Source organism: Buteo buteo, chromosome 14 (assembly GCF_964188355.1).
Source record: "Buteo buteo chromosome 14, bButBut1.hap1.1, whole genome shotgun sequence".
Taxonomy (NCBI): Eukaryota; Metazoa; Chordata; class Aves; order Accipitriformes; family Accipitridae; genus Buteo; species Buteo buteo.
In genome coordinates this window covers 5551769-5567832 of record NC_134184.1, presented here as the reverse complement: position 1 = coordinate 5567832, position 16064 = coordinate 5551769, and the positions used below count along the sequence as shown (strand labels likewise).

Sequence of the window (16064 nt, the reverse complement as noted above, 5' to 3'; positions counted from 1 at the left end):
TTTTGATTAGGAATAGTTATCATGGATAGATACTTTTACATTTCAGTGGTCCCAGTATTTAACAGGTAAAGCTAGAAATCATACATCTTTCCATAAACTTCAACAGGACTTAAGCTAGTTATAAGAAATAGTCTTTAAGAATACATGGGGTTTTTTCTCTTAATTTGTTTTTATTATACAGAAAGTTTCTGCATTTTGGTTGAAGATATTTGGCTCTGATATGAAGCTCAGGCAAAAATCCTAGAAAATATGCAAAACTTCCAGAATGTGAAGTTAGAAAGCAGGAATCCATTTGAACTTTTTAATGTCTTCTCCTGTACCGGTCCATCTTGCTTCTCCCCCCCACCCGCAGTTTAGGGGTACTGGGCAATCTCTAGCATGGTTGAACGCAATCAGATCAGTTTATTAGCCTTGGTGTACATAATTTTTTTTTAATTCTTACTCTTTCATTCTTCATTTTTATTATATTTTCACTGCATGTCATCCTTGGTTTTATCTCTATCCAATGACACCTCTAACCAGAAATCTGAAAAATACCTTGTAAAAGAGATTCAGACACGATGCCAGGTACTGCCCATGTTTTTTCTCTCTGAATGAGAGTGGAGGTCTTAAAAATGGGAGGTAAAAATCTCTGAAGATCATTTACATACTATTCATCTTGAGGCTTTCTAAATGTTTTAAGCTGTTATTCAAAGTATACATATTTACCTAAACAGAAATGCGGATGATGTATGTGCCATGTGAGGTAAGATAAAATATAGAAACTGTTTAGCGCTGTGTGGCATGTAAGGCTGTGTAGTCAGTGGTGCATAGCTAGGCCACATAAAACATTTAAAGTCTGTATATTTATTGATTCCACGTGGCTATGGTGTCCATCCTCAGGAAAACTGAAGGGTTTACTCTGGCCTGTTGGTCCCAGCAGCTCGTTAAAGATGGATAACAGGGTGAGTTTTAGCACTGAATAGTTATCTGGGACTGGAAAATACCTGCTGGTTGTCTTTTATGTATCTTGCAATAGTGATATCCTAGATATGATGGTATTTGACTCTGCACCAGTGTCTTTCATGGGGCTATAAATGACTGCAGTCGTGTTATCTCTTCAGGAGTTGCCACTGCTCAGTACCTGTCATATCGGAGCTTAAGATGGTGAGATCATTTAAACAGGGTGAAGTACCATGTTCTTTAAATGTGTTCTGCAAACACGTGTAATTGGTCTTGCAAAAATTTGTTCCTGAAGAGGTCTTGAAAAGTCAAGCCTTCCCGTGCTGCATTTGAGTATATTTCTTACAAGCTCTGCTATGATGTTTGCCCTAAAATACATACTGCGCTGCGCTGATACAGACGAGACTGGCAGCAGTTCTCACTTTCAGGCAGCCTTCATGCTTTTCATTAGGAATGATCAGTGCTGAGAAAATTGGATTTTCCTGCTCCAGGAGCAAGGAGCAGAAGAACTGTGCCACTTCTCTGGCGCTGCGGGGACAGGCAGGGGGAGATGGGCTGCCCTGAAAGGCAAGACCTCTGCCCAGCTCCCATGGTGGGCTGAGCTGCCCTTGCACGCATCCTGCGACGGCAGCCGCAGCAGCCTGGCTTTTCAGGACTCTAGTATAGGTGGTGGGGTTTTTAGCCGCTTTTGCTCCGCTAAAAGTATTTGCAAGTAGGTTAGATCCTACTTGAAGCTTTTGGAAGGATTCGTGAATTCCTGGGTTTGATTTTTTTTTTTTGTGGTTGTATGGAAGGGTTCTGCATTGCTGCTTTGGCGTTGCAAGGTGGGTCTTTTTTTCCTTTGTAAAGAAGCTGTTTTCCTCTTGGGTCACTGAAATTCAACGGGGTGAAAAGCCTGTGAGGAAGAGATGTTCTTCTTCCCTTCAAATTTCATTAGAATCACGTAATTCCACCACACCCGAGCAATCGCCCTTTCCCACTGCTGCCGCACACCCCCTCAGCGGTGGGTGAGCCAACTTCTGGCCAGTCCGAAGCGAAACTCTGCGAATACCAAGTATTGCCTCCAGGAGCAGGCTGAAGTCGCCTCCGGCAAGATCAGCAGCCGTGGTAAGAAGAGCGTTGAGCCAGGGATCTGCCCTGTGCTCATCAGAAATAAATTTGCCCAGGATATGCCAAGTGGGGCAGGAAGGTCTGGCAGCGTTGGGAGGTAAAGGGTGGAGAGCCAGCTTGAGCTTCAGGGCTTGTAGAGGTTGATTTAGGTGAGGGCTAGTTTCCACAGTGTGTTCCCAGAACTCCAAAAGCTGGGAAGTACAGCATGGAGACCCTCGGGGACTCTGAATGAAGATAAGCAGGGGCTGGAACCACTACATGGAACCACGTAGTTTCCATAAAGACCTTTTAGTTCACATATGGCACTGTCCAATGCACAGTCGATCCATCATCGTCTCGGTATTTGGGGAGTACGACACACAGATGTCTGGTGTGGCTCTCCCATACTCAGCAGGGTCTGGCAGGACTGATACCGAACTGGATCTCATAAGCCTATACTGGAGCCAGTCTACTGCTCAGTACCCATGGACTGTTTTCCCATTATTTGCCATATTCCAACCTCCATTATTCTAGATAATGGATACTGACTTTTCTATGTAGAAAGACAAATTGCGTGACTCTCTTTATATGTGTGTGTGTATATTACAGGCAGGCATAAGTGTATATATATTTTTTATATATATAAATATAAAATATGTTACACAGACTATACATATATAAAAAATATTTTCTCTATAAAGTTGACTACTCAAAATTTAGGTAATACAAGGATGTATTTTGCAAGAGCAACTTTATTTTTGCCCTCTGAGGAGGTATTTGATAAGATGACATAATGGGAGTTTTGCAGAAATATTTTCTTACACAGTTTAATGTTGTAAAGTGATTACTGGATGACTCTGGATTATAAGGTGAATAAGGCTATTGACTGTAGGATTCCCGCCTCATTTTAGGCTGTGAAGGTAGGTAGTGAATAGGGTAAATGCAAGAGGCAAAAGCAGGACAAAGCAATACAGAAAAGTGCTTCTATCTGTTCCACCTAATAGTTCCTAGATGGTTCTGTGCAAATAAATTAAATTAGACTTTTCACATCTATCCTGTCAGCTCATCAGTTCTTCTTTTTGTTCTGCAGTATGAAGCTTCGCTATTTCCACCGCTCCATTTCCCAGGTGCTGAGTACTCATAGTAAACAGATCCTTAGATATTTAGTTGCCCAGCTTTTCTAGGGTTCCTAAACCTTTTTAAGCACTTGAATACTTCAGTGGAACTGGCTATAAATCTGCAACAAGTGTGGGGGTTTTTTTCTCTCGTATGTTTCTCAACAAATTGGAGTGATCTTGCAGAATGAGAAGAGAGGTGATCTTGCGTTTTAATTCTGGCTCATCTACTTCTTCACTGAATGCTTCTCAAGTGGCTGCTTTGAATTTCTCAATTTTTCCCACTGGTAAAATTGAGAAGATACAGAATACCTGGAGGAGCTGGTGGCGGGTGGGAGGAAGTTTGGGGCCCTCAGATATCAAGAAGTGCAGTGAAGGTGTACCTGATTCCACTTTCACTGAAGGGTTTTTAACGCTGTACAGCAAATACAATAGGACACATGCATCTGAACAATAAAGATAAAGAGAAATATTGAATTGCTGTCTTATCTGTTGAATGCCATCCATCTTATGTAATTAAAGACTATGCTATCATGTGTTTAAATGCAGGAGGACAGATTTCAAGATGCTTGTGTGTATTTTGGTACTTAATTAATGGCAGCTTAGCTCTTGCAAGAGTTCCAAAGGTATCATTGTGCTAAATACTGTATATCCACAGAGTAAGAAATGGATTGTGTATCTTCAGATGGTGAATGAGGATAGGATAAATGGTGAAAGTGAGGGGAATTCTCTACAATTATTGACCACAGCCCCAGACTGTGGATTAAATGACATCTCCATAGTTAGCAAAGAGACATAACAAATTTTAGAATTTCAGCTGCATCTTATGGCGTAGCGGGACCAATTTTTGATACTGCTGTGGTGGTGTAAGAGCTGCTGGCGTGGTTGGAGAAGTTACTGCCCTTTTATCGTCTCTGACTCGGTGGGAGCCCACCATCCCTGCAGCAGAGCAAGCTGCTGGATGTTCCCAGCTCTGCTCTGCTGCCCTGCCAGGGAGGGATGCAGGGGGAGTAATCGGTGGCTTAAGGACAGTGACATCGTCAACTGCCGCAGGCGTCAGCCGCGACCGTCGTCTGTCCACAGCTCAGACTTGGTCAAGTGATTTGCCTCAAAGCAGTACTACTAAGCTAATATGAAGCAGAAATTCAGGTTTAAATTAGGAGGGAACCATCTTGTTTCTCTCAGATCTTCGTTTAGTTTAAGTGCTAAAAGCCATAATCAGATTTTCTCTCAGTCCTTGTTGCTTTCATGAGAAAACCTGTGTAAGAGTATTTTGGAAATGGGCCCAGTGGTTTGGTTTTTTTCTCTGCTATGGCAAATATGTAAATTTAAAACCTGACTGAACACTTTAGTTCCATGTCTGAAGAGGGTTTATGCATGTGAGGATGGAAAAAGAAAAAGTAAGGCATTTTAATTAAAAAAAAAAAAAAAAAAAAAAAAGGCACGAATCCCTTCACAAGAAGGTACAAAGTAATAAATTTCTTCATAGCTTATATGATCTATTGTGTTGTCCAAGTTGGTGTTGAAGCAGAACTGTGATAGTATTACCTGGAAGTTAATTTTTTTTTCTTTCTTTTCAGCTTGTTTAACTGCCGTAATGATGTGAATGCTGCGAGGCAGAGTTATATATTCTGTATTAGCTAATACATGTTTTTATATAGCAGTACTTTTGTGTGTATACAGTACTTGAAATGGGCTACATTTCCTGAAATTTCAAACGAATTTACTGGCCCTTTGGTTTTCTCCCTTTTATTGCTAATCTGAGAGTTCCGTATATATTAACCAAAGATAAATGTACCCTTGAAAGGGAGAGTGCTGCATCCTTATCGCAAGTAAGAAATACAACATGATACCTGTTCAGGGAGAAGGAGGACATAATGTTGAAGGGAGAGTTGGACATCCATCCTGTTCTTACACCCTAACTGAGATTGCCAGCACAGAAAATATTATTATATTACTAGTTTTTGTAGTGTGGAAGTGTTCCTGACAGATTTCCTGGTGGGAAAGAAAATTCAGAGGAAGAAGCATTCCCTAAAACTCCAAGAAAGCTCTGGGGGGGAAAGAGATGAGCAACAAATGGCTAGAATGTGAAATATGCAAAGCATTTTTTTCAATGTAAAATTTTAAGATCATCCAAATGTCTCTTTCCTGTTGGGTCTGTACTGTTTGCAAATAGATGTTTACAGTTAGAATTTTGCCGGTTTTGAAATATAATTATTGGTGTTGTTTTTGTTTTGTTTTGTTTTAAACTGTAGGTATGAGAAGGTGCCAGTAATTCTGGTTGGTAATAAGGTGGACCTGGAAAGTGAGAGAGAAGTATCATCAAGTGAAGGCAGAGCCTTAGCTGAAGAATGGGGCTGCCCCTTTATGGAGACCTCTGCTAAAAGTAAAACAATGGTGGATGAGCTCTTTGCGGAAATTGTTAGACAAATGAACTATGCAGCACAGCCAGACAAAGATGATCCATGCTGTTCTGCATGTAATATACAATAGCATTAAAAATGACCTAACCTGGACTTAATTTGCAGAAATTTTGTAAGGTGGTAAAACTGTCTACTTCACTTCCTGGCTTGTGGGTCACTTGAAATACATCTGTAGTGAAGTAGCAACATTAACTCAGAGCTGAGCATTGAAAGTCAATCACTGACTCTGAATATAATTGGGTTAAATGACCACATCTCACCCGTTTTTCCCTTTGAGCACCTGCAATTTTATGGCATAGCCAGTTGATCTACAGGGTTGTTCCAGTTGAGCGTGCGTGTGTTGTCATCTCAGACAGCAGCAACAGCAACTATTTCCGGAGAAGCTGGAAAACTTTTGGAAATGGGAAACAAAAGCAGCAGAGAGAATACGTCTGAAGACCATTCACAACTAGCATAAGCGCGAAAGGAGAGCCAAGTCTTTCAGTGTCTAATTACCGTGCTTCGGGACGTGCGCTATCACTTGTGGCCAAGTTTGTTCAGTCAAATATGTTGATTTCACCAGAACTTCTGACAGTGTTAGAAGAAGAGGCTACCAGAGACCTATATATATAGTTTGGATTTTTTTCAAAATTGATGCTATTATTTCTACACTTTATCCCACATCTTGAAATAGAAAACATTGAATCAGTGTGTGAAATGAGAGGCAAGATCTGAAAACAAATGACGGGTGAAGAAACAGTCTGGCATTGGAATGTTTTAAATCTTTCATTTTGCTGCTCAAAAATGGAGGATCGCTTCAGGTTTTGGTCTGCAAAAAGCCAAACAAACCCTCTGTTTACAAAGCAGGAAGCATCTTTATTTATCACTTTACTGAACCAGGAGGAAGCAACTGTGATGAAAAAAAATTGCTGAGCCTTACTAACAAGGAACACTTTAATAGATTAACTAGTACCATCTTGTAAGGAAAATTAAGCCATGTTGCATCCATATGTTCCCTTCTGCAGAAACCTCGTGGGACAGTATGAACATCCTGCATTTTTAAGTTTGTTAAAGACAACAGTTTTTCTTGCCTTTAAGGGCTACGTTCTCTGGTGTGATCCCTAACTAACCTTTGAAAATCAAGTTTGCTATTTGATAGCTTTAATGTTGAAAACTTAAATTGAATAACCATGTGAAATCATTTGGTTCAGAGGTGAAATAGTTATGGTTGTAATTCCTTAGGTGAGTGTGGAAATGGCTCTTTAATTGCCTGACACACTATTCAAAGGTTGCCCCAATTATTGGAGTGTTAAATGGTGGGAGCAAATATTTTATTTTGAAAGGATGCTCGAGCTCTGACTTGCTAGTTTCATAGCAGTGAAGTATTTATCATTTGCATGACTAATGGCACAGAAATACCTATTCCGAAGTCTTACAATCAAAGTATAGAAAAGATTTCAATCACAATGTTTAGATTTTAAATGCTGGAGAGATTGTCTTGAGCTGGATTTTTATAGGTAAAATTGGCCATAAAAATACAGAGTCACTGAGCCTGTGGTCTAAATAACACCATGCGTTTATTAGTTTTTCGATCTTGTGCAGTAACAGTGTAGTTCCTTGTGTTTAAATGAGTGAAAACAGGGGTGCTGGGGTGTGTGCGTGTGTGTGTTGAGCGTGTATGTGTGTGTGTATATGGCCCTTAGAAATGCTGTAATTGGAGTTAGGTTCGAGAGTTTTGCCTCCATCTGCAGAACTTCCTAAAAACGCTCTCATCTGCTACAAAGGAAACTTGAGTACAAAACGCTTTGCAGATTTTCATACATAAATATCCTTAACATTTTGAATTATAGTTCAGTGGATGATAACTAAAGGAAATCATATTAATGGAAGAGAACTGGCCATCTCTGCCCTTAATCTTTCAAGACCTTTCCACAACCGATGTATCGCAGGGCATTAGATGTCACAAAACATTAAGCCTTACTAGAACGTCCATGTAGCCCGTTTCCCACCTACCTTGCAGAGCTTTCGTTACTGTACTTTGTTCTCTTAGGGAGATAGGCACACCGTTTATGTCTGGCATCTGAATGCCCATTCTGGGTGCTCTGAATTGCCCTCCTAGAGGCACCTACCTCTTTCCATTGACTATATAGCAAACTTAGGCTTTTAACTTTGGTCCTCCCAGTCACACAACTTACATGCCTAAACTAGATGGTATGAATGTTCTCTTACCCCCCGCCCGCCCAACGCGTCAGCCGCCACGCTTAAGCAAGATGTGAGATGTTGGATTAATGATATTTCAATGTTTAAAATATCTAGATTGGGAAAGGGTTTATTGAGCAGTACAACCTATCTGTAAAACAGCTTGTCAGTGCGAGATCCACTGCAAAGCGCTAAAAAAAACAAAACCCCAAAACCCCAAAAAACCCAATTTGAAACCGAGTTGGAAGTGCATGTTATGCAATGTTATTCACAGAGATGTTAAAATCTTACCTCACAGATTGTTCATCAACCAAGAAAATGGCATGAAGTACAACATGAACAGCCTAACAAGAAGTTCATAATATAAAACAGATGGGCTTTTAATATAGGAAAAATTGCACAGTAAATCTTTAACAGAAAATATTAATGAAAATATCTCCCGGTCTTGTTTCTTCATTACACTCTTATATTTTCAAAATAATAGGCTGTATGTAAGCTACCACACAATGTTGGGGGGGGGAAAGCCTAAGTGTTGTTTTTCATTGTATAGTTCTGAGGAAGTAGTTATGCACTATTTGTATTTCCACTAATGTGAAGATAGTGGAGCTTGAATCAATGACAGTTGCACTCGACAGATTTTTCAAATTATAGGGGTAGCAGAAAGGGAGGTTGGTGAGCCACGCGGCAGCTGCGTGGCTGCCCTGCGGGAGTCATTGGTCCTGGGTCACTGTTTCGTTTGTACCCTGACAGGATTACCAATTATAGTATTTGAAAGTTTCTTATAACATGCCTTAAAATATTATGATTTGTTCCAAAGACCCACTTTTCCTTTGGCTGTTCTTGTAGAGCTTTGTATTTTTCTACAAAGACAGCATTTCTCCAGTTTTGTTTTGTTTTGAAACGTTGCAACTTTTATTCTTTTAAGCTATGATAGTGAGAGCAACTGTTTCCTCTTTCCCTTAAAAATGCATACAAAAAACCAGTCACAGCAAACAAACCAGAATCAGATCAAGAGTATTAAACATGATTGCATTGGGTTTTGTTTTGGTTTGGTTTTTTTCTGTCATGTCTGTCCCCCCCGCCTGCCCCTTCAGAGCATCAAAAAAATTTTGGTGACACTTTCTGTTCTGGTTCTAGCCTCTCCCTAACCCCAGTGCTACAGTTGCCATTACTTTTCTGTGGGAAAACTACTGGTATTTGCTTTCCTGTATAGAATGTTGCCTAAAGATGTCAGCCATTTGGTTGGGGGGTTTTGTGCATGTTTGTTTTTTATTTTTATTTTTTTTTACCAGTGTGCCGTCAAAGCACTGGTTAGGCTTTAATTGTGAAACTCCGCAACAAAAGCAAATGTTTGACAACTGCAGGAGGCTTTTATCTGCATTGTTGTGCATCTGTTAATTCTTGATCAGGGTTTGAAGAAAGACTGAAGTGGGTTCTGGAATCAGGCTTAACGCTGTTGATTTGGAGTTTCCTAGGGGTGAATTAATGTATTTCACAGTTAATTGTTGAGCTCTAATACAACTGGCAACTTAAAATGGGGCAACAGTTTGTTTTGTAACAATGTCAGTTGTTTAAACCTTGATGTTTCAAATAAAACAAGAATTGTACATAGAACTCAATGCAAACTCAGCAGTTGTATTTGGAGTTAAATTATTTTAACAAATAAATTTATTTAATGAAATCTCCCTTGCATTTCCTGTATTGTCCATTTTGATTTGATCAAAAAGTTCATCCAAAGCTGACAAGGGCTGCCCAGTAATTTCAAACACCACTGTCAACTATTTGCGGTTCAGCTAAGTATTTCTTGCCAAAATGCTCTTCTGGTACGAATTAAATAGCAATAAGTAAAAAGCAAATGTGCTTTAAGTTTTTATGGATGGATGCATGTTGTGATTTGAGTTACAAGCTTGATAAAGAATCATAGCAAGGGGGTTTTTTTGTTTACTTAGAGGGATACACGTCAACAACAATCACTAAGACTCAGTGTTTGATAAGATATGGTTCTTGCTATGGCAAGAGAATAGTGCTTATTGTAAACTATAATACAACGATGTATGAACTTGGGCGATATATGATACAGTTAATACGCAGAACTAGTTTTATAACACTGAGGTTGCAAAGGGTTAAAAAAAGGGTTGTTTGTTATATCAGCTGTTCAATTGATGAGTGTTTTGCAGGCTTTCAGCTCCATACAAAAGGAGTTAGTGTTAGAAAGAACTTCAAATACAATTAGCCTTGCAGAGATTTATAAATGAACAGTTGAGCTAATGCTAACAGGATTATTCTAGCTAATTGGCACTGATCAGCAGTTACATTTTAGTCATGCCAGTATCACTAAAATACCCTGTTTTCAGTAATGATGGGTGCTTGGTAGTCTCTTGTTTTCATGTCATGCATGCCATAAGGAACAAGAAGCCTGAGGCTGGCACATCTTAAAAGCTCCTAGTTCTATGGATAATATAGAAGGCTGACACATACTGCTGATTTTATGTTTTTGATTTGCCGTTCATTCTTTAAACCAGTCCCAGGGGAACTTTTGCTGATGGGTTCTTGCAGTCCCTTTAATTTAGTAATATCCTTCTGTTTTGCCTGAGAACATACCTATACAGGGACAACAGGAATTCATTGGGCTGTTCTGAACAGTTCAAAAAAATGCCAATGTGCAACATGCTCTTTCCAAATAACGGAACAACTAGAAAAACTTTGGATATTGTACTCTTAAATGCTTTCTCTGGGACCATCTCCCCCCGCTTTTTTTAAGCTACTGCAGGAAACTCATTAAGTCTCTGAGAAAGCTTTGTAAAATATTTTGATTGGAAATAAATATCTTCTTATCAGTCCTCCATGGGTATCAGTCTTACTGAATCACCACTCTTTGGTCACTACTTCTGTTGCTTGACTGGGGAGTCACTGGACTACATCTTCTATCCCAAGTTACGTTCGGTAATATTCTCTCCCTTGCTGTTTACTGGCTGCTTTGTGCTTTCTTCTCCATCGAAACGGCATACTTTTTCTAAGAGCAGGAAGAATTATTCTGAAATTGCTGACAACTGTTTTTATTGCTCTGTCTGGCTCACACAAGTGTACGTGGTATGTAGTCATGTCTTCCTTTTGCAGGCACCAACTTGATTATTCTTTTCTAACAAAGATAAATTTCCAGCTTCTGCTGGCTCTGGATGCACTAGCGCCCTAGTCAGTTGTCGTATACATAATTCCTGTTCTGCCATAAAACCCGCAGAAAGACCTTTTCTGTTTTCCTGTGCTAATTGCAGTCATGGAATCTGCAGATATTTTGAGCTGCAGGCTTCTCATCTTTCTTCACAGGGAGGTCACTTAATGCCTGTTAGAATACGTTTGGATTTTGACTCCAGTTATTACTTACTTGGACTTTGGTTGTCTGATAGCTGACACAAGTTTTTCTTACCTTCTCACATTGGAGGTAAAAAGTATTGAGTTAGTGTAACACTTAAAATTCCTTGATTTTTTTGCCTCAGCTCCTATAATTACACTCATCATGTGGTCTCTTAATATTTTCAAATGGCACTTCTTGGCAAGTGACCGTAAATGCACTATCTCAATAGCTGGGCTACCTAACTGTATTGAGTTGTATCTGTGCAAGCTTTACTAGATCTTGTGCCTATTTGCTTAGCAAAACCAGTCCAGCTTGGAAGCAGGAACCGGTGTTGCCCTAGCTCGGTCTCCGAGGCACAGACCAGGCAGAGCCCACACCGACGTTCAGGCGGTGGGTTGCATTTACAGGCTGGATTACAAGCGGGCGGACGGAAAAGCCGCGTTGCTGTGAGCTGGGCACCGTGCGATAGTGGGATTGCTAACAGCAAATCTTCATCCCACTGTGCTGGAACTGTTTTTCTGTGTACTTTCAAGCACACTCATTTTGGTTTGACCGGAATATGAAATAGTTTAGGGAGCACTGAGAATTTATTTCAAACTTTTCACGGTGCAGTGACCACATACATAGGCAACTGAATAACATGCCTGCCTGCTCTTCTTAAGAATGTTTGCAAGGTCAGACAGCCACATAGGAATCTCACTGAAAAATGGGAAAGTGAGGTGGTTCATTGGCAGGAGTGGAGGGGATTGAGGATGGATCTAGGTAAAGAGGTGAAAATGTAAAACTGAAAGATCATTGAAGAAAAATATGTGGGTAGACGGAGAGTGTTACATTGAATGAGAGAAATACAAGAGTATTCCTACACAAAACCACTTATTAGCTAAAGTTAGTAGGTAGATCAGAGAACTGGGTTTTAACAGTAGCCTTCTACAACACATTTCTTTTAGTTGAACGAAGTATAAAACTGCTTCTTGAGATGTTGAAGGGAAGGATTCTCAATACTTGGATTTTTTTCTTCTTTTAGAATCCTTGTACAGTTTAATAACCAAAAGACGTCATCCCCAAATACTTGAGATGTGGCACCTTAGCTTTCCAGTTGTTTAGAAAAACAAAACATGCTTTCATCCAACAGCTCAATATACTCTGATTACAGCTCTTTTGGCTATTACATAGGCTTATTTTTACTATCCACCCTCTGTTCTTACAGATGGAACAGGTAATTGAACTTTCCAATATGAGGCAAGGTGATCATTTTTTTGCTTTCCAAACTATTTAGTAGAGCTTCAGTTTTCTCAGGGTGATCTATCTGTCCAGGTTTGGGGGTGGTTGGTTGTTGTCTCTCCCTGTCTTTTTTTTTTTTTTTTTTTAATGGTTCAGCTGTTTCTAAGGTTAAAACAAAGGAAGATGCATCATTCTGTGTGTGCTAAATTCTTGAAAACATTCTGTTAAGATCTGGTACCTTTCTGGTTTGAACCACCGGGAAATTGCCCTAAAACCCCACTATCTCAAGACATGGGTCTAAACTTGGCCAAGTTATAAACCTCTGAAAAAATGGTTTACCCAGTATGAAAAGAGACAGAAGCCTGCATCCAACTCTTCAGCTGCCACTGGATATGCCTTTGTCCCTTTGTAGTTCATATATAGCAGCTGCTGGGTGCAAGGCACAGTCCTTGTGTGCATATATATATATGTACACACTGGGTAGGAGCTGAGAAACAGAGTGGGAAAGAGTAGGACGAGGCTGTTGAGCAGGGAGGGTTTCCAACTATAGATCTTTATGTATGTTGTTCAAGAAATAGAAATCAGCTTTGCTGACAGTGAAGTCCTCTAGGAGCAGATTCAGAGGCGGACTTCATTAACACCAGTGGTACAGGGCTGGTCTGAACACAGGAACATCACAACCTGCCTGATGGCTCAGGACCGACACAGTGACAGAAGAAAAGCTTTCCAAAAGTGTTAACGTAATTTTACTTCGAAGCCTTTCTCTCTTTAAGTAAGGCGATAATAAGTTAACCTTTACAGTATTTGCTGTGTGAGATTTTAATTACAGGAACAAGAGTAATTGATTAACCCAAAGAAGATGGGATTCTGAAAGAAAAACAGATGACATGTAAGTGTCCTATTGATAGAAAGTAAATGGATGAGGACTCTCAATGCACTTCTCAAGTTCTCTGTGAAGCCTGCTGTAACAGGGTAGGATTCTTTCCAGACCTGTGTATTTCTTTAACTGCTTTTTAGCTAAAGTTTACGTTTTTCCTGTCTGGCTCTATTGTAAAATTGTTTTGGGGAAGGCAACCCTTAAAGTGAGTCAGATGCAGTATTGATTTCATATTTTGCTTTGTGTTTTAAGATGGAGGGAGATAACCAAAAACTCTGCTAGTTCTGCCTAATATTTCAGGCAAAGATGTGGCTGTGAAGATTCAAGGCTTTCCAGAAGTCTTCACAAGAGTAGGCCCCTCTTTATTAGGTGAACTCAAGCACCCTTTCTTGATGAAGATGGTATTTGTGGTTATTTCTGGGAACGTGCATATTCAAACAGTCAGAGACCGTGAAGTGTGGGTGTGCATTTACAGTGTGTTATCTACTGGTTCCCCTCTTCAACAGGGGAATTCTGTGTGACATGCATGATATTTACTCAGATAATCCCTAATCTCTGCATTTGAAGTGAGAGTTAATTTATCAGGCAGACATCCTTAATCCAGGAAGATAACATCCACCTGGAGACAAGTTGTATGAGATGACAGTGGGGAGGGGGCTCTTGTCTCTGCTTCAGATCTAAAGCAAAATGCTCATTTTCTGGGTCACTTTTCATGGTTACAAGAAATCTGAAGAGTAATAAACGTTGTCTTCTCCCCATCAGGAGAAGGCAGCCCCAGTTTCAGAGCTCCTTGGTTTGTCCAGAGACATACACTGGTAAAAACTTCATGTTTATCAGTATGGAGGAAGGGTAGTGACAGGGAAGATTTACTGCTCATCAAGGTACATGGCTCTTCACCCTAGGCAAGTCACCTCTGCCGTTGGGTGAACATCCTCTTCTCATGTTCAGCTTTTTTCTACATGGAAAACAACTTGTTTCACATAGGACAAGAGAGATTCTTCCCCCTTTTTATCCTTTTTTTTTTTTTTTTTTTTAAATCTTGGTTTGGCTCTGCACGTAGCAGCTACTCTGTGTTCTTGAATCAATAGTTCATGGCAGAAGCTGCTTATCCCCTGCTCTCGGGAGACGTTCTGACTCAGAAGTGTACAGAGCCTATGTGTCACTAAAACTATAAACCTAGTTTGCTTGTTTATAAGTGGCAAAGTTTTCCAAGAAATTATGAAGACCACACTTTTTAAAAGTTTGTAATGCTGCTTCCTCATTAAAAAATTTCATTTGTTCCAAATTTTGGCATGTTTGTCTAAAGTTTAAAAAAAACCAAAACAAATGAACAAAAAATACCAAAACCCAAGCAAACAAGATAGAAAATAATACAAGCCCAATTCAGGCTTCCTCATCTTGGTAACTCCAACAAAAAAAAGTTTCAGCTATTATTTGTCACCTTTATGCGTCCAGAAACTTATAAATGTAAATAAAAAGGAGGAAAAAGGGAAGACTTGGGGGAGGGAAGGGTCCTGACTGCTCACTGAGGTTTGGATGGCAATACCAAAATAACCCATAAAGATCTCTGATCAAGTATAAGAAGATGATGATGGAAGCAGGTGCAGACTCTGGGCTCAATGGTAGTAATGCTAAGAAAAATTCAAGAAAAAAGAAAGTTCTCTGTTCTCTACCCACACAAGTCTCCCTCTAAGGAAGTGCTCGAATGAACAGTGTCTGCCACATCGTACATGCACTGGGTGATGAGCAGCACGCTCCAGCAGTAGTGCTGTGAGCACTGGGAAAGCTGGATTAGCATTGCAGCAGCTGCTAGGTTCACCTTCCTTAGCAAAGCTTCCCTGCAGACCACAGCTGGGACTTAGTACGTTTAGAAACACCCAGCGACTTTAAGTGATCATGTAATTGCTCCTAAACTTGTGTTTTCCTTAAATAACAACCTTCAGGGGCTGTCCATAACAGAGGAAAGGTGGGATGCCATCCTTCTCTTTGGCGTATGCTGAGTACTGGCTCTACCTTGAGAAGCCAGCATGGAGGATGTTTCCAGATAAGCTGGGCTAATTGAGCCGCTCTGATTTCAGAGGTTGCCCCTTTGCCACCCAGTGAGAAGAGTATGGCTTGTGCTTCCTCCTGACCAGCTGTGTGTCTGTATGGTCCCAAATATCTCTGCTGCTGGATTTCTTCTGGATTGAAAGTCTTAACGGGTGCTGTTTTCTGTCACATCGCCCGCTATGTGCAGTAATTGACTGACCCCAAGATCACTTGGTAGCTCTTTGGGCTCTGTGTAAGAAATAATCTTTGAGATCAGCCCTCCTAGACTAATTAAATGGAGATCCCTTCTAATCCCCTTAGAGCGGACCTCTCATTGCCCTGGCTTTGTATGGACAGACTCCATAAAAGCTCCGGCCATTGCCTGATTGATGAAGCAACTGCGTACTGGCCGAGATAAACATGCTGCCAAAGGTGTAATGGTGGGGTAATTCAGAATCCGTGCTGTCAGACTTGTTAGGACGTTTGGACGCATTGATTTCACGGAGCGGCACTAAGAGCAAAGCATCTTGATGCCCCGGAGCGTGATGTCCCACTCGCGTTGGTTTCTAGCCGGCTTTCTCCAAGATGTGCCTCCTGCACGCCACCCTGTGAACAACCTTTAGCAAAACCCGCGTGCTGCTACCTGCGCTTGAGCCGCAGAAAGGAGTTCTTCACTCAGAGACGTTCTAGGGTGTGCAAAGAGGAGTTGGCCACCTGCAAGTCTCTGAAGGTGCGGCGGGCGATAGGACACCTTGCGTTAGGGTAACGCGTAGGGTGTTTTCCTTCTCCCTGCAAGTCTCTCTACCAGCACATCTGAGGTTCTTCAAAGGACGGGATAT

At 40.6% G+C, this 16064-nt stretch overlaps 1 protein-coding gene across 1 annotated transcript in view; it reads left to right on the top strand.

Annotated features, from left to right (window-relative positions):
- RAP2A (RAP2A, member of RAS oncogene family) overlaps positions 1-9428 on the top strand; it is a 32202-nt gene extending 22774 nt beyond the window's left edge. Inside the window, exon 2 of the mRNA XM_075045945.1 lies at positions 5402-9428. Within this exon, the coding sequence (XP_074902046.1) occupies positions 5402-5639 (238 nt within the window). The 3' untranslated portion in view covers positions 5640-9428. The remainder of the gene's footprint in view (positions 1-5401) is intronic.
- Positions 9429-16064: the final 6636 nt, after the last annotated feature.